Source organism: Dipteris shenzhenensis, chromosome 3 (assembly GCF_047967505.1).
Source record: "Dipteris shenzhenensis isolate YYH24624 ecotype China chromosome 3, Dip_SZ_1.0, whole genome shotgun sequence".
Classification (NCBI taxonomy): Eukaryota; Viridiplantae; Streptophyta; class Polypodiopsida; order Gleicheniales; family Dipteridaceae; genus Dipteris; species Dipteris shenzhenensis.
Genome location: NC_141598.1, coordinates 1,724,490 through 1,744,038, shown reverse-complemented (window position 1 = coordinate 1,744,038; position 19,549 = coordinate 1,724,490). Strand labels below are relative to the sequence as shown.

The window sequence follows — 19,549 nt, the reverse complement described above, 5'->3', positions numbered from 1 at the left end:
GAGATAGTGTGTTGATCCAGCTGCCTCTCAACAGGTGCTGCATTTTTGTCTAAAACCTCCTTCTCGGTTCACATTTGGCTTAAAACCTCTTGTACTAATGGAAAATCACGTGGAATCTCTCTTTTCTTTCTAAACTTTGGCCTATCCCATCCTAAGCAAACCTTGCACTCATCTCCTTTTTTCCTCGTCGATACGCATTGCCAATGGAATAACCCTTCTTCAAAGTTTCAGGTTGAAACATTGTATCTCAGTGTGTGGTACTCAATGACAAGAAAGCAAGAATCAAGATTCTCATGCAAACAAATAAGTTGAGAGGCACCAAGGTATGGATATCAGAGGAGCTCACCCCAATTCAGCTGAAGATGAACTCCATAGAATTGAACAAGTGAAGGACGCTCGCAAAGAAGGGAAATGGGTTGTCTACAGAGACGGAAAAGCATGTATCAAAGATTTTAAATCCAAACCCAAGGACTCTCAGTCTTAAACTGATGTAATACAGGCTGACTATCTCACCTAGTATAATGTAGCTTATCTATAATAACTTTGGAAGTGGTTATATGCACTCTCAAGAGACTCTCAGTCTATAACTGATGTTTTATGTTTACCCTTTTGGTGTGTGTGCTTTGTCTCATAGTCCTGCGAGGGCTTCTGAAGACGTTAATACATCTTTCTTTCCTTTTTTCTCTCTCTCACATATATTTATCCATGGGTAGAGGAGAAACACTTCCTTTTAAATCATTCCTAGGTATCAATTTTTTGAATTTGGAGGATATTCATATCTTCAACGTCACTGATTAGAGTAACCCTCCCCTAGAATTAGAGGGTCTCACAGTGTGAACATATTGTTGGAATGTAAGGGCTGACCTAAGGTTAGCAGGAAGGCCTTGGTATTCATTAAATCTTTGGCATAAAACTTTAATTTCTGGACCGGAACTTTTTTGAGTTGCTTCCTTTGAAAGGTCCTTTGCTTTAGTAGCTGCCTCTTCATACCTACAACGAGACCTTCTAGCTGATGCCATAAATCCTTCAGGATTTGTCACATGATCAAGATCATGATTTGAATCAAGGGTTGCTTCATCAAATGTTTCTACGGGTCTCTTCCATTCTTGAATTTGACTTCTCTTAAGATGAACAAATCGTCTGCTCTTTGTGGCAGATGAATTTTGCTGCCTTTGATCCATCCATTGATTGTTGAGCTTGATTTCATTAGTTTGTTCTCTAAATTCTTGAAGCATAGGGCCCATACAACTATGAATCAAATGCTCTTGAATTAATTGCGTTGGATTTTGATGGCTAGCCTCCATAGAAACTTGGTTGTTGCCCACAGGCTCTTGATTCCAAATTGAATTTTCAGCCTGCTCTCCAGCTACTAAGCCCAATCCCAGAATTGCAATGTCTTCAATTGCTTCACCCTCCATCCTAGTGTCTGAATCCATTCATACTAGCTTTTTGGGCTGATTTCCAAGCTTCTTTGAAGGTATTGCAGAAGAAGACGACTCCAGAATTCAATAATCTCACTTTTTAAATCCTAAATTCGAAAATTTCATCAATCTCAATACAGTTACTGGATTCAATTGGGCATAAGGAGAGGATAGAATAGAGAAATCCCATGATAGTTGAAAATCAGCTGGAATTATGTAAATCTGTCATTGCGCATGGCAGAAAGACATTTTGTTTCAAAAAATAAGGCATATTAAACCTGGTTGAAGTCATACTTTACACACCCCTTCCAGCAACAAGTGCGACTCAGCTGATGTGCCAAAACTGAAGGAAATGGAATGGAAGTGGTAGAGTGCCACATGTCACCACCGAAAAATGCGTTGGGTGTGGGGGTCCCGTTCCGTGTCCCATAGTCGCACACGTGTCTCCTCAACTCCCGAAAATATCTCAGGAGGGATATGAGGAGGGGTCTCCACTTAGCCTATGTATCTTAGGCCACTTGGGTTGCACATTAGCTTATGGGATTGCTCCCAAGCTATATGGATACGTGTTAGTGCACGATCACACAGAGCCGTAGAGGTTAAAATATAAGGCGACCAATCACGTAGAGCTACCAATCAGAGCCTTCAAGTCAGAGTCTGATAGTGCACACACGGACTGCCACTTCCTGCGCATGTGTGCTACTTGTCATGAAGCCGTCGCTCAGAGTCAACGCGTGCGTGGCTCGCCACATCCTGTGCCCATGCATTGATTGCCTGCTGCACATAGCTATTGCAAGCTATCGCACCCGCTGCCAAGCAACTATAGTTCACACAGATATTGCCGTGCCAGTTGCCACACAAAGGTCCGTGGCTCTGATACTATGTTGGAAGTGGTAGAGTGCCACGTCTCACCACCAAAAAATTTGTCGGGTGTGGGGTTGGTCTCGTTCCCTGTCCCATAGCCGTGCATGTGGGCCTCCTCACCTCCCCAAAAGATCCCCGGAGGGATTTGAGGAGGGGTCTCCACTTATCCTACATATCTTAGACCACTTAGGTTGCACATTAGCTTATGGAATTATTAGCGTGCAAGGCAACGAGGCCCTCAAGCCTCTATTTTGTCCATAGTTTCACTTAGTCTAAGGTGCCAATGGGGGGGTGTTAGGACAACCCGAGGCCCATATTTCAACACAAATCCCCATATTTGAGAAAGTGCGTGTCAGCTCTTAGTGGAAAATATAGCTCCAGCACAGGGATTTTTGCAATGATCCATGTAAGGCTTTTATTTAGGATATCAACCTGATCATAATGATGTAACAAATATTCAAATATGATAACTTTATTTGATAACTTTGGATTTTCAAACCTCTAATAGGCTGACACGTGGCAATCAAAGATTGGGACAATTTCCCACGACCAAAGTTTGCATAGAGGGAATACAATGTTGGAGTGAATAGGGAGGTAGTTTTAGAGTTAAAGGGAGAGTAAGTCAGAGGGATTTCCAACAATGACTTATGAGGGGAGACCGTCAGGATAAATTCCTTAATGACTATTGGCTTGAGCCAAGGGTTGTGCTGTACAAATCCAATTTGTCATTATAATAGTGTTTTGATCATAATCTAAGTACAAATGAGATAGCTAGGCCTTTTATAGGACTAAGGCAGGCTGTTTTACAACTTTGTATATGGGGATAATTCCCCAAAATTGTCACGTGGTAACTCCTAAACAGCCGAGATTAAATAATACTAATCACAAAGCCATTCAAACAGCTAACTAGACTAACCTTTGTTTACATACTAGTCCTTCGAAAACTGCACCTAGGTAAGTAAGTGTAGGACTGCACGATCTCCGCCAGCTCCCCTTGGTAATTTAAGCATGCCGATGCAATACCATCCGGGATATAAGGTTGACTGTGAATTCTCTCTCCTTAGGGCTTGTGCATGTCTTTGTAAGCCTGTTGCTGAGGTAGATATGATGGCAATATCATCTATGTATAACAATATCTGTATCATGAGGTCAGCAAGTAGTGACCCCTCAATTCCAAGGCCATTGATGAATGTCGGGATCTCATCAATGTAGAACCCAAATAATGTGGGTGAGAGGGGCCATCCGTGCTTCACTTTGATCGTGCTGTCAATCCAATCGGACAAGCTACTTGTGGTCCCATTTCTTGTGGAATTCGAAGCACGTGAGTTGTAGCTTCCCACTGACAGGCTGCTGGCTCAGACAGTCCACATGTCCGCCTCATTGAGCAGAGTAGAGGTAGACAGCAGCATATATGACATGTTTATTGAGATCTAGACTCTGTGTGCTCTCAGAGGTCCATATCGAAATGGAATTAGAAGCTTTATACCATTAAAGCCTAAGGCATTGTGGGATCGCAGGCAAGCATGAGTGGAGCTTCCCTTGTCCATTGCTAAGCAATCAGAGGATAGGACCATCTCAAGATCATGACATGCACAATGCACATCAAGATTATGTTTTTCTATTGCTCTTCTGTTTGTTAGATTGTTTAGACACCTCTACTTTCCCTACGAGGTATTCTCTATCATATTATAGACTTCTTTGGCTATCACAGATGTTGCTTGTCCTCTGCCAATATTTGGTAATTATGCATTGTGGTTAGGCAAGTTTTCACCAATATTTTGGCAAGTTTTTATTGCTTTGACATGAATTTTTTGGGCACTCGGAACTCTTCTCTAATGTCTTATGATACCTCTTGGGTGTTGATTCTCTCAAGGCCTAGTGTGAAACAATCCTTTATCTGTTTGGTGAGGCTCCTTAATGGGGCTGCTCTCTCTAGCATTTGCAATTCCCTTAATGCATCCTCCATGTTCTTCACAATGCCACCCCTCTTCGTTACTCTTATTATAGTGGAGGAATAGACAAAATGTTCCCATAGTCAATTGGCAAAAACTTGAAGGCAGACGAAACTCCGTGTGTGATTTGGGGCTTGGTTGTTGTTTTGGGGGGGGGTGGGGGGAGAGAGAGAGAGAGAGAGAGAGAGAGAGAATCGTATGCTAACAATGCTTTTTACAGTGCACAAATACCCTTATGATTGGCGGACCAAAAAACCAACTATATTTAGGGCAACTGAACAATGGTTTGCATCAGTAGAAGGATTCAAGGAAGCTGCTCTCAAGGCCATTGCCAATGTGGAATGGTTTCCTTCTCAGGTTACTTTTGCTTTGCAACTGTGGGAATTAGTTTCATGGAGCCCCATTTTGTCTCTATTATGTTAATGTAGGACTTACTTTCAAGTACCTCACTTTTTTCCTACTAGGTAATTTTAATTTATGAACTTAGCAAGTTATATTTTTAAAATTTGCAAGTATAGTCCTTGGAAGTTTAATATAATCCTGCAATTGGACAATTGAAACAAATTAGCTTTTTCATTCCCATATACACTTTCTGTGTAGAAGAGTTTTATATAGACGATGTTGGCATTTTGTGCAATGCTTCAATTTTGTTAGAAATATTTATGTTTAAAGGCAGTGGCCAAAATTCTGTAATAAGCGGCTAAGGTCACTTTTTCCCATTATTAAGGTTTTATACCACTATTCTCGGTTAAAGGTGCGACCGAGCTGCTGCTCCTCCCCACTCCCTTGCTGCCCCCATCTCCTTCAGCCCCTCCCTCAGCCCCCTCCCTTGCCCTCAGCCCCTCCCCCTCCCCCTCCCCCAGCCTCTCCCTTCCTCCTCCTCTCCCTCTCAGCCCGCTACCCCTTCCCCTCCTCTCCCTCTCAGCCCGCCCTCTCCCCTCTCAGCTCGCTCCCCCTTCCCTGCTCCCCCGCTCCCTCTACCCCGCTCCCTGCCTCAGCCCTCCCTCTACCCCACTCCCTACCCCCCGCCTCTACCTCCCTCCCCTGTACCCGCTTCCTTCCCCCCGCCTCTACCTCCCGCTTCTACCTCCCTCCCCTCTTCTACCCTCTCCTCTACCCCGCTCCCTCCCCCCCGCTTTAGCCCTTTCCTCTACCCCCTCTCCTCTCCCCCGCCCCCTATCCCCCCGCCTCAGCCCTCTCCTCTACCCCCCTCCTCTTCTTCCTGTCTCCCCCCTCTTCCTTCTCCCGCAACGTTTTTTTGGAGTGGACGGAGCCTCAAAAGTGTCCGAGTCGGCCTCCTCACCTCGATTGGCGATGTATATTCCGTCAGTCATTCCTACTCCACCTCCCTCGGCCGCAAAAACTATTACTTTTTCTAAAGACGAGTTGCAGTAGCTCAAGAAGGACGTAGAGATTGAATGCTCTACCATGTTGCTTGCACGCATCTTCGGGTCTCACCCTTCCAGATCCCAAGCCAGAGACTAGATGCTTGTGGCTCTCCCCCCAGACCTCACTCCACGATTGTTAGATGTTCGTCTTCTGGGACGAGGTTTTTTCCAGGTTGTTTTTGACACTCTAGAGGTTGCGAGCACAGTGCTCAAAGCTGAGTTTTTACACCTGGGACACATGAAGATCTTCTTTGATGCCTTTGATATTGGTTTCAACCCAATGGAGGCAGATAAGGAAATCTTTTCACTCTTCATCAGATTTCTCGGGCTTCTCTAGGTTTACCATCAACTTCTTTTATTATTGGGGAGCATTTCGGTGCGGTTGCTGAGATCCCACCCCTCCCTGGGTTGTCGTTGACTGCAGCAGAGGCAACCAAGGCTGATGGGGTACTGAGAGTCAGGATCCTCTGTAAGGATCCGAACCTCACAATGGATCATGTTATGATCCAGCGCCCCGATGGTTCCTTTTTTCGCCAGAGAGTAGAGATTATAGGCAGGCAGGACCAGTACAAGATATGCAGGACCATTGGACATTTTGCCAGGGATTGCCCCAGGAAGAAGAAAAGGCCCAAGAAGCCCTCTGATACAGCTACTGCCCCACGGCCTCGACAGGGGGTTGGTACAGGTCTAGCAGCTGCTCCTCGACCTCGACAGGGGGGTGGTACAGGTCTAGCACCTGCTCCTCAACCTCCACATGGTGCTCCTACTCGCCAGAGTGCTCCTCCACTGAGCGCTCCTTTGGTACTGCCATCTTCTATCTGAGGTGCCTCATGACCTGCAGGGGCATCTGATGCATACCAGTGGGTTCCGGTTGATGGTCAGACGGAAAGAATCAACCAAATTTTAGAGGATATGCTTAGAGCATATGTGTCATTGAGACAACATACATGGGACAAGTGGTTGCCATTGTTAGAATTTGCCTACAATGATAGAAAACATTCCTCTACAGGGTTCAGTCCGTTTGAGCTGAACTATGGTTATAGACCAGCGAATCCAACTACAGTTGCAGTACCTCAGAAAGTGCCTAGTGCCGCAAACTATGTGGTTTAGATGCGGGAGATGCTAGCACTTGCGAGAGCTAACATCCGCAAAGCTATGGATAGAGCTAAGGCGTATGCGGATGAAAATAGATCCGTTAGAGAATTTAAGGAAGGAGAAAAAGTGAGTGTTTTGGAGAGCTTGTTTGATCTCCTTATATGCCACATCCATGCTTTCAACATACTTATCATGCAAGATAGGCAGGACTTTCGTGATCCCTTCTGCTATTTCCGGTATGCACAGTATTGTTATAAGGAAATTCCACTAAGAGCAGATACTGCTCCCATTGTGTCTTATGCTCATACATATAACATTTCAGCAAGTCAAGAGGAGTGGAATTAGCCTCTTTGGACTGCCCATCTGACTAAGGATGAGAAGAGCCCTCTCCAAAAGAGACTCGTCATACTCGAATCTCTGTCACTCACGATAGATTGATGCATCCCATGACATTTGAAAATGTTCTACCTGAACAACCTTGCCATGTGATCTGCTGTAATTTTCTTCCTCACTGGAATGAAGTGTGCCTACTTGCTGAATCAGCGTATAATACTCTAGAGGCCATCATTCCCCGTAGGTGTCCTGGGAAGATCAAATATGAAATCCATGGCAATGCTCTCCCACGGTCTATCTGGGATCGGCAATGGCTGCAACAATCCAGGTGTCTTCTGCCAGTCAAACTTGACCTTCTGGCAAGTGATGCATGTTCTGACAAAGGCGTCCACATCCTGTCTCAAATCTGGACAATAGAAAAATTGCTTCACTGCTTTCACTGTGGCATCAATGCCTTTATGCCTTGCATACGGTAGAGCATGACTTTCTACCATGACCTTTGACCTTAACTGCTTTGTGACACAAAGGCATCCATGCATCATCATAAAGCCATCTCTGAAGGTATAATGGTCATGCCACTGTATTAGATAGCTGGTCATAAATCCTAGAGAAATCCTCATCCTGAGATACTAGTCCTTCATTGCGTCCAACTCACTGTGGTAAGCAATGGTTACTGCGGAAACCTGAGGCTTCCTTGACCATGCATCGGCCACTACGTTCTTTTAACCTTTCACATGTACTATCTGGAAGTAAAATATAGATGAGAAATTGGCCCAACGCTACTCTCATAGGCCACTACTTGTCCTTCCTGCATAATGGCTGCTCCAAGGCCATTCTCCCACAAGCATCAGCCTGGACATTAAAAGCTTTCCGGAGATCTGGTAAGATCAACACTAAGCTTGTCTTTAAGCATCTCAAATGCTGCAATCTGATTCTCAGCACATACGAAGGATGCTCCCTTCTTCTGCATTGTGTAGAGAGGTGAAGCAATTTCAGCGAAATGGCGTATGAACCGCTTGTAGTACGAACATAAGCCCATAAAACTTTGTACTTCATGTACATTTTTCAGCTGTGGCAAATTACGAATTTCTTCAATCTTAGCGGGATCCATGCGCTCTTCATCCTTAGAGACAATGTATCCCAGAAAGTGAATTTTATGCATAAAGAATTCACTCTTCTTTGCATTTACAATCAGCCTATGTTTGTTGAGTTCTGCAAATACTACTGCTAGATGCTTCTTGTGCTCTGGCTCATCTTTTGAATACACTATCATGTCATTGAAGAAAGTGCCCACAAAAGATCTATGCTCCCGGAAGATTTTGTCCATCATCCGGTTAAAGGTGGCAGGAGCATTCGTAAGCCCAAATGGCATAACCAAGAACTCATACAACCCAAAGCTGGTCCTAAAGGCTCTGTCTTGGACACATCCTCTGGATGAATGCATTTCTGATGATACCGACTCTTGATATCTATGCGACTGAAGATAGCTTACGCCTCCAATCTATCCAAGATATCATCTATCTTGGAATAGGAAATCTGTTTTTGATGGTGATCTTGTTCAGTGCAGGATAGTCAATGCACATTCTCCAAGAACCATCGCTATTTTGCACTACTAGAACTTGTGAACAGCAAGGGGAAGAACAGTGCTGAATCCTCTTCTATAAAAGATCCTTCACTTGGCTCATGATTTCTTCTTGTTGAGCTGGACTCACCCTATAAGGTGCCCTGTTTGGTGGACTACTGCCTGGCACTATATCAATCGGATGATCCTCAGGCCTCTCAGGCTGAAGTTCACCTGGCAATGAGTCAAAAAAGCACTCTCCAAACTGATTAAGAAAATCTTTCCGCTCTTTACGTAATCTGCTCTTTCACTTGCAGAGCTGCTAGCTGTTGCCAATGGCCAACCTCTTGTCTGAAAATCTCAGCAATAATGATATTTACTAGCGAGTGTGGGATGTATGTTACCGAACCTGTTTTTGGAAAGCTTTTGAGTTGTACCTACCAGAAAAACTAATTAGTAGTCTTTTATATGGAGTTGGCTTCTTATTTACTGATTCAAGTAATGTAGCATGATCTACGGCTTTGCTTGATTTGATTGCTCATTAACAATGGAGTTTCATGCATTTTTCGAAGGTATTTGATCACTCGTTGCCCAAAAGGTGAGCAAATTTTCCCATGCAGAAAGGGGCAAGTGATTAGAGAATGAGAGAATGCTAGAGGGCTGCAGAAAATGTAGAGGGGAGAGCCGGGGTCTCTTTGAGTTGAGGAGAGTGGAAGCACAACAAGATGTGTTAAGAGGGGGAGAAAGAAAGAAAGAAAGTTTATTAAAGTCTTCGGGAGACCGTGAAGGTCTATGAGACTAAAGATAACTGATACAATGAGCATAACGGTGGCGGTCTTAAAACGGGCCAGCCAGCCGTTTCTACAAAAAAGAGGTTATGAAGGACGGTGTGTCTAGTCCTGATACAAAAAAAATGTGTCTACCTCCATATGATACAAAAAAGAAGGGGGGGGCACCAAAAATGGGGCAGAGGGGGGAGATACAGTATACATGTGCAGGTGGTGATCGTCAGAGACCAATCATAGAGGGGCCGTCAAATGGGAGGTCGGAAAAAACCCTGCGATAGATGATTGGCCTCTGATGTCACGCGGCCTAGTCGAGCTCAGTCGTCGGGGGTGGCGGGTGGCCCTGTGGATGAGGGCAACAGTAACCCCGGTGGGGCGGGCAGAGAGCAGAGACGAGATGTCATGGACCCGGATGTGTGAGTCTGTCCGCTGGCGCAGCTGTCGTGGCTCTGGCTCTTGCTCACGTCCGCGTCGTCGACTAGACTGAGGAGAGGTATCCTGTCACTGGAAGAAATCAGTGATAGGCCGCCGGGTGTCCTCACGCTGTGTGTGCTGCTCGTGTCGCCGTGCTCGGAGAGAGGTATCTCGGTGGCGAGTCATCTCATGTAAGAAAGCGGCTAGGCATCGCTGATCCGGGAACTGCGGCATGTGTGGGAGGGAGTCGAATCCATCGCGGAAGAGACAGTGGTACCGGCCTCGAATGGCATAATAGATAGGACATCTGAAAGCAAAGTGCTCCTCCGACTCGATCTCCTGCAAGTCGCAAAGTGGGCAAAGGCGGTCCTCTCGTGGGATACCCTCTGCACGTCCGCTCTCGATCCGTAATCGGTGTGATGAGATCCTAAACTGACCGAGGGAGATCCGGAGCGCATGTGGTAGATGAAGCTGTGTGTAACCTGGAGGTGTGATGAAGCCCTCCTGTGAGATCTGGAGGCACTGTCGGCGGTAGAAGTCGAGCTTCACAGGAAGCTCGGAGTGAAGAAACCATGTCCGCCAGGTGTGGAGCTGGAGGAGATCCGCTCGAATGAGCCGGTTGACCTCTTGGTCAGTGGGGGAGAGGGGAGATGGTGGAGCGTCGAGGCTGTACTGAAAAGGAGGCAACCGGTCTAAGTCGAGGCCCAGTCGGGTGAACCAACTGGAAAGACGACTATACCAGCATCATTGGTCCCCATCAACGGATAAGGCCATAGAGGAGGATAGGGCTAGTCAAGGTAGGCAGAGGTGACCGTCGGCGGAGGAGCTGAAATCCCTTACTCTGTGGAGATAGGTGATAGCCTGAAAAGCCGCATCAAGCTGTAGGGGTGAGGCGCCGAACTCTGCTAGAATGATCTGGTGTGGTACCGATGATTTGCTGTGGATCATCCGAGCAAACATGCTCGACTCGAGCCCACTCTGTGTCTGAAAGGTCGACTCCCCACCAAGGGCTACCGTACATGCCTGCTGGGCAGACCAAAGAATAAAAAAGGAGAGACTTGGTCCGCGGGTCCTGGAAGTGGGAGTGGTAGCACTGTCGCTCCAGCCTGGCAAGAGCGGCGTATCCCCGACTGATCCTGGCCTGCATGGCCGGGCGCATCGTGAAGATCGGGCCTGAGAAGACAACGCCCAAGTATGTGTAAGAGTCAACTATCTCAACAGGGTCGCCGGCGAAGAGGAATTGCTCTCGGTGCATAGCGGGTCTGGAAGTGTTGAAGATCATCACCTTGGTTTTCCCAAGGTTGACCTTCAAGTCATGTGTATCACAGAAGACCTGAAGTCCATCCAGGTGTCGCTGAAGACCAGTAGCAGAAGAGGATAGTAGTACTACATGGTGTGCGTATAGGAGAATTTGGATGACAGCCTCCGCAAGAGAGCAGCCTGCACCTCCGAGTGTCCTGATGGTGGTCTCGAGCTCGTCGATGTAGAGGCCAAATAGAGAGGGCTGAGGGGCTAGGAGATGATCTACGAGGGTTGGGGAGGGTGAGGAATGAGCTGGGGAAGGATTGCAACAGAGGGGAGAGTTGGGGGATGACGGGGGGCTGGAACGGCTAGGAGATGCGAGGGTGGGGCACACGGGGAGGCTGGAAGGGTTGGGAGATGGGAATTTTTTGCTTTTTTGCTTGGTGGGGGGGGGGGGGGGCTGCTGTGCTAGGTTGGGGCAGAGAGAGAGAGAGAGAGAGAGAGAGAGAGAGAGATGTATGCATGTATGTACAGACATACATGAACACACGTTTGCTCAATGCTGCAGGGTGAGAACCGTATCACATCTATGGTTGCTGGACGCTCAGATTGGTGTATTTCAAGGCAAAGGACTTGGGGAGTACCTATACCAGTATTCTATAAAGTGCAAACTGGTGAACCTCTGATGAATGAGAAAACCATCCGCCATATCCAGTGTAAGGAAATTGGAGTTTCTCCATCATCTCTACTTAACCTATTTTGTCAAATATAACATGTTTATTGCAGAAATATTACCCACTAAGTTTAGATTAGTCAAGCCCCAATCTGTCATCAATTTATGGTACAAATAAATAAGATAAGTTAGTAACATACCAATTAAGTTTAATAGGCTTTTGTGGCTATATGTTTTTGGATGGTCTGGCTGCAAATGATAGCTATAATACAGCACAAGGGGAGCGATGCCTGGTGGTACATGTCTATTGAAGATCTTCTACCAGAAGAATATCGGAATGAGGCTGCTAATTATGTCAAGGGTACTGATACTATGGACGTATGGTTTGACTCAGGTATGTAAGCTTTGGTTTCTTTTTCTGGTGCTGATTGACTTATTTGGATTGGGAACAGAGGCATGGCATTTTTTAAGGCGAGAATGCATCTGATTTGGTATAATCTGATTGTATCAATTTAAAAATAATGTCAGGGGTCAAGTAAGTTTTGAAATTGAATTGCACGGTGTTGTCATATGATGCCATTTTTTCTTCAGTCTACCTAATTAGAGTCAAATGAGAATCATCAAACTAAAGAACTGTATACTTAATATTCGGTTTAGTCCCCGGTATGGCCTTGTAGGCTAGTACTAGGTAGTTTTAACTACAGGATATGGAGAATTGCTGGCACAAGGCACTCTTTTGCCATCAGGAGAAGGTTGCAAATTCACAAATACATACTTCCTCGAAGTAATGTGTCTGGAAGCACCACTATCAAATAATCATACATTATTTGAGGCATCACTAATATTGAGTGAGGCAACCTCATGGGTGGCTTCATAACTGCAAACCAAACAAGACCAATCTTCTATAACAAGGTTAGTGATGCACTACCCTTGTTTGCATCTGATGTATTTGAGTCTAAAACGGACACACCAATTTTTTTCCCCTTTCTCCAACCTTTTCCTGAATGCTTCTTGTGATAATGGCATTTTACCCTCTTTTTTTTTTGCTGACTTGCATTTTCTGAAAATTTCTTTGATGGCTGAAGTGAATTTGTGCTGGACTAAGAGCCACCAAAGTGAGGATTAATTTTTTGCTTTAGCCAACAAGGCATGATCATCAACATTTCCCTTAACAGACATATTTTTCATTGTCTATTCTTTTGCACCATAACAGCCCCACAAGCTCCTGAAAAGTGAGTGGAACTGTGCTACCCCTCATGGACAAGTATGAAAATTCAAAAACATCTTTGGCAAAGAATTCAGAGTTGGTAGATATAAGCTGACTATCAGGAATGAATTCATTGATGTTCAATATCTGTTCTCTAAATTCCTGGATCTTAGTCAAATGATCTGGCATTGAGTCACCTTGCAGCATCTCGATGCTATCAAGTTCTCTTTTCAAGAAAGAGACCCTGGCTTTACTCCTTGCATGATACACATTTTCCAATGTAAGCTTGCTTGGAAGTCTCAGACGAGCGGATATGAGGTATGAGGAACCTCTTAACAGAACAGGCAATGAGTGAGAGAGCCTAGGCGTCTCTAGCATCCCATCTCCTCTGACCCTGTGTAGGGGCACCAGGGCAACTGATACAATTAGCCTCGTGTGAGCTTGTTGTCCACCTAGCACACCTCTTGCTGAGGTGTACCAAGAGCAATGATGGCTTGGTCGGGCATCTTCATCTCTATTATAACCTCATAGATTCTTTGCAACCAAAAGATTTTTCACCATAAAGCTCCACAGAGAATAATCGGTGCCATCCAATTTATCCTCCCCGGCCATAACTCCATAAGCATCCCATGGATTCTATTGTGATTTTATTGTCATCTTCAAAGATGAATTCACAAACAGTCACAAATATTCAAGTGCTATGAATTGTACTGCAACCACAACAAAACACTGTTCCACAAGCCAATAATTGGCTAGGCAAATGCAGCTTGAAAAGGATTATTTAAACAGTTTTAAAAAGAATCAAATCTGCCCAAAGCAAGCCAATGCTTGGCTGAAACAAAGAAGTGCCCATTGACTTCTGAGTGTACCTGAAAAGAAGATTCCCCAAGGCACGAGGCCTACAAATGCGAGCAAAGGAGATGGAAGCAGAAGTCCAAAGGCAAGCTAAGGAGTGACTCAAATTTTACCAGGTGTTGATCTCTGATTTACAGCACCAAAGATCACCTCGAATCCAAAGATGGACTGTTTTTTTGCCAAAATAGAGGCTAAACTCCCCCCCTCTGATAGAGTTTTGCACTAGCAAGAACAGAGTTTATTCAACCTCTGTCACAGCTGGAACAGTAAAAATCAGAGCTGGTATGTAAACTTAATACACATTCCTCAGTCAAAAATCAAGAAAGAGCGCGTCCAAACAGAAAAGATATGTCTTTAAAGATAGGTGAATTAGCTAGAGTGTTCCAAAACCGGTCGAAATAATGCTATATTGCAGCCAAAAAGACCTCTCTGTTTTAGACTTCAAACAGCTACACAAGCTAGGGATGGTACCAACAAGTTCAAATATGTCCCTAAACTAGGAGCAATCGAAGCAAAAATTAGGGAACCAGATCATAACCAGTCGCTGTAGAGCAGAAATCCACTAAAAGGAGTGGTTGTTTTGGTCAAAACTAACTCCAAGAGAGCTTCTAGAAGAGGTGCTTAGGGCCCTAGTGGTGATGGCTGGTAGAAACCAGCAAGAACACGTTGAAATCAGCTCCAAAATCACCCTAAAATGAGGTGAACAGCTCCAAAGCTGAAGCGCCCTGCTCTAGGAAGGTTCCAGGAGCATGCCAAGTGAAAAAAACAGGGTGGTTGATAAAAAACGAGCTGGACAGCAGTGGTTTTTGCGACAAAAATCGAGCTCTCTTTAGAAATTGTCCCCAAGGGTGCAGGAGCAGAGGGATGTGTGGGAGTAGGGGGCAGCCTGCCTTGATACTAAATGTGAGAGTTTGGATATGGAGAGAGCTAAAAAACATGGAGCTCTCAGCTGCATGAGATTGCAAGAATGGTACAAGAGGGCTGTCAACATGACAAACTCCTAACACCCTAGGGTAAGCCATGGGTGAGTCAAACCTGATTGTACTGCTATCTCAACCACTAATTACGGTTAGGGGAAAAGTTAGAAGGAAAAAGTGTTCCCTTCTAACTAACTAGTACATTGGCCTTTGCCGTAATAATATATTTTTTCTAACATGACATACCCTCTTCATTTCTAGATGGAATATTCAATCGTAGTGTTGAAGACAACTATGACCATAAGTACTATCTATTCTGAAGATTGAATGTAAAAGGATTGTGATGTGAGTATTAGAGAAGCATTCTAGAGCAGTGCTGTGGGTGTGACGGGTGTAAAATAAAGATTTTGTGTGTGTGTGTGTGTGTGTGTGTGTGTGTGTGTTGACTCTGTGGATGGAAATTACCTAGGCGGTCATATTTTCTTTCATCAAAAGGGACTACTTTAGTTGATGATGTGCTTTGCGATGATGGTACTTTTGCCTTTTCCTTTGGCGGGCAAATAGTATGGATTAAAAATGTATTATGACCCCTTTGGCACTATCTTTCTCAGATGTTTCACCGGTACCCAGGTTGGAGCTTATGTATCGCCTCACTGATTGAACCTTACGTGGCCAGGGTTTTGCTACTTGCCCCTTGCGCTTGGCCAATATCTCAGTGGCTGGTTTGTACAGGGTCTCAATGCCTCCTCCTTGGATTTGACATCATGGAAATCACCTTTGGTCCTTCAATCATAACGCCAAATGGTGGCGTAAAAGATTGTAGCAGCTTTGGTCCTGCAAACTCTCTTCGTCAACAAGTTTTTCTATGGAGAGTGATACTTGGTGTTATTCCTTTCGGCCAACTCTTGGCATGTAGACATATTGCTCCTACTCTATGTCACAAATGTTTGGCTCCAAGGGATCCTTGCTCCATCTTTTTTGGACTTGTCTTGTTACTCATGACTTCTCGGAGGGCGGAGTTTGATCTTTTTTGTACATGGGTCCGATATGGGGCATTTTGGACTCTTTGGGAGGACATGAACCACATAGTCTTTAGAGGGCCTACTTCTTCCATGTTCTATTATTTCCGCATGTCGCTCAAGCAATCCTTTTATGGTTGCCTGTCTGTTCGTCAGATAGATTGCACTGTTTACTTGTCTTACAATGAAATTTTCTGATCTTGTATTTTGCTGCTCTCCACTTTGGGGACAGCCTCTTGTAATATAAAATTACATGGATTTTTCGAAAAAAGAAAGTGTGTGGGTGTGTGTGGATAGGGATAGGTTTGATGTAGATGGTGACGTATACACAATGATCTAAGCAATGAGGTGCTCTACGCATTTAAAGCCTACGTAAGTCTCATGGTGATGTTAATAGATTCATGCTTTCACCTCTAGCCGGAGCCTCGTGTACATGCTCAATCTCGTCTGAATCTCACACCTCTTGCTGTGCATCTTGCATCCCATGCATCCATCCATCTTGCTATCAGATCTGTGTCTCCTTCAATCGGTATTAGAGCCAGCCATAATCTTGGCCCACACTTCTATCTTGCCACGAGATTCACTTTTACTAGGTGATGCTTCGAGCTGGGATCTTTCAAGCAAGATCTGGATCATTTGAGCTGCTATAAGGGTTGCACCTGCTTGACAAACAATTGTAGCAAGAAACATAGTCAATTTCTCTCTGTATCGCCCCATATACTCTACATAAAACTAGGCGACATTATTGACATGAGCGCTGCCTAGTTCCATCTATTTTCTACAAGCAAACTTCTCTTTATTGAGTTTGATGTTCATTGCCCGACTATTGCTGTCATCTACTAAGGGTACAAGTCAACGACTTGTTTTCTGTAGCGATGTCTTCAAGGCTACCTATTCAATTTTTATTTAGATCAGGCTTCACGTGTATCTATGTGATGCACGATTTTGCTTACATTGCCATTCTTGTCCAGCCTCCATATAACTTGCTCAGTGCATGTCCGTCTTGTGTTAATATTCTTTGAAGTGGCAAGGAAATCCATCTTGATTCCGTCTTTGTCCGCATTTGCTCAAGATGCGCGACCAACATTGTATGCTGACCATGATATGATTGACAATTATGTTGCCCGGCATATACTCAAAGCAAGAGAATTTGACAAAAATCTTGGAGCTGCAAAAATCCATTGAAGACATTCCGTGTGTCTCTCAAGAATTCTGTCAATATGCTTCCTCTCGACATGTGGCATGTGGCTCAAGTGACCAGCCTTTGGTTCTTTCTTGCAATTGCATTCATTGGTTTTCTATTTTTTGGTTTCTTTGAGGTTTGCAGTCTCTGGTTTTTGTGCATAGTTCGAGAGTGGCTTGCATCTTGTTCATGGGATACTTATAAAGTGAAAGCATAATGAAAAACTCTTTCTTGTCGTGCTTATTCTTGGAGCTATGTAAGGTTATTCTCGGAGTTATGCAAGCTCATTCTTGGTGCTTTTGAGTAGCACAAAAAACCTTATGTTCTCATTCACCCGTACATCTTGTACTTTGGTGCATTTCTGACTGGTCCCGGTGCTTGTTTAGCACATTCGAGGTGATCATTTCACATATATTGGTGCTTCTAGCTCTCGATCAAGGAGGGCTTGTTGGAGCTTCTTTTTAAAAAGCATCGTTTGACGTGTAGAAGATCTCATTGTGCATCTTGTCTTATATGTACTTGGGCACTACAAGGTTACAAATTCTGTTGCTCTAGGGTTTAAATCTTAGCCTAGGGTTTAGCGTGTTCTACAACACCCACACTTCCTTTGTATTTCAACGTATGTGCAATTCATTTTACCGTTCTCAGCCTTTCTCTAATGTCTAGGATTTAATCTTGGTCTAGGCTTTAGTGTTTTCTACAAAACCCACACTTCCTTTGTATTTCAAAGTGTGTCTCACAAACTTCACAGAGGAAACTATGGTTGTATAATCGTTGTTGATGGCACTTATTCTTAGATTACCATAGCCATTTTCGCGGTGAAGCTGGATCCAAGACAGCCATTTCTCTTTTTTTCATTAGTGCCTGATGGATAGCTAACTTGTATTGTCCAAAGCATCCATTAGAAGTTTTTTTTTTAAATCTTTATTTAATACGTCTAAATTTTTTGATGGATTACTAGTTACTATATGTTCATGACTCACATATTATGACATTTCTATCAAGATTTTGAACACTCCATACGATTAAAATAGAATAACTCATAATTTCTGTAAGTGTGTACTTCTTCCTGCATGAATTGAAAGTTATTCCTCTAACTCTCACTTGTAAATGTAGAGGGGAAAAGACCTTGATCCCTGACTATTGGGCTTGCTAATAGTCAAGGGGAAGGACAGGTAAAGGTTTAAAACTTGTTTTGAAAATGGTAAGTTACGAGGGCTCACACCCTTTGTAAACTGCAGGTTCATCTTGGGCTGCTGTTGTTGATAAGAGAAAAGATTTAAGGTGGCCAGCAGATCTATATTTAGAAGGTAGTGATCAACATCGAGGCTGGTTTCAAAGCTCATTGCTCACAAGCATTGCTACCCGAGGTAACTTAGCGAAGCATGTGCAATGATGTATGTTAGGGTTAGATTGCCTCTGTAGCTCAGTTTCCTTCAGCGCATTGACTTTGTCCTAATGTTATTTTGCAGGAAGTGCGCCTTACAAGAGGGTTTTGACTCATGGGTTTGTCCTTGATGAGAAAGGATTAAAGATGAGCAAGTCTCTAGGAAATGTGATTGATCCTCGTGTAGTCATCGAGGGCGGGAAAAATCAGAAGGTTTATTTCTGCAAGTCTTTTGAGGCTCAAACTTTTTCAAGGTGTCTGGTGTCCACCTTTCGTCAATTGAGGCTAAAGAGTGATACATACTTCCTGGTTTTTCCCTTATCAAATTGTCATAGGCAGCACCAGGGTATGGAGCAGATGTACTACGTTTGTGGGTTGCAAGTGTGGACTACACGGCAGATGTAGTGATTGGGGAACAAATACTGAAGCAGATGTCAGATATTTACAGAAAACTAAGGGGGACATTGAGATATTTGCTATCGAATCTACACGACTTCCAGGTCTGTATGGGTTATATCTCACACTTTCGTTTCTCGTTGGGACAAATTTGGATATTCTTCTGAGCACAATTCTTGGAGAGATGGCCAGCACCAGTTGAATTAGATAACCCTTGGCTACTATGCTCAGAGAGCACAGTACATGGAGGTACATTTTCAGGAATGATTGCACTTGATGCTGAAACAAACTATAAAGAGGCTAAGTAGATGATAGATGTCTATATAGAGATGACAGTAGGTCCGAGACTTTTGATCACATTTAGGGTGGATGCCAACCATCTGCAAAGAGGAACCTCTTACTGGTTGAGTACTCAAATTGTAGGAAATGCAAATGTTATTTTTTTGGCTGAAAGTTAAGAACATGATAACATCAAATGATGTGTGTACCTTACACTCAATTTGACTGCTAAAGCGAAGCACAAAAAAGGGACAGAAGGCTCAGTTGCTTCCTTTGATTGCAAGACTCTGTGAAAAAGGGCAATTACATGCCCAAATAACCCTTTGATGCCAACTGTAGCATGGAGTAATCTGATCTAATTTTACACGAGTTTCTCGCGCAAATGATAAGAGTCTTATGGCAGGGAGATTATCACCCCAAACAATGGTTGTAAGAGTACAGGAAGCTCAAAATCACACCACCTAGGATGCATGGCTATGGGACCATGCACACTTGATGCTTGAAAAAATGTTTTTGCAATTTCTGTGATTACCCAGCCAGGAAGGTGGCCCTTCTTATGGTAATAAACATAAAAGCAT

At 44.1% G+C, this 19,549-nt stretch overlaps 1 protein-coding gene across 1 annotated transcript in view; it reads left to right on the top strand.

Annotated features, from left to right (window-relative positions):
* OVA2 (tRNA synthetase class I (I, L, M and V) family protein) overlaps positions 1-19,549 on the top strand; it is a 122,526-nt gene that overhangs the window by 78,623 nt on the left and 24,354 nt on the right. The window contains exons 12-17 of the mRNA XM_087372987.1: positions 4,458-4,594; positions 11,624-11,771; positions 11,991-12,122; positions 18,151-18,279; positions 18,382-18,509; positions 18,632-18,796. Of these exons, the coding sequence (XP_087229113.1) occupies positions 4,458-4,594; positions 11,624-11,771; positions 11,991-12,122; positions 18,151-18,279; positions 18,382-18,509; positions 18,632-18,796 (839 nt within the window). The remainder of the gene's footprint in view (positions 1-4,457; positions 4,595-11,623; positions 11,772-11,990; positions 12,123-18,150; positions 18,280-18,381; positions 18,510-18,631; positions 18,797-19,549) is intronic.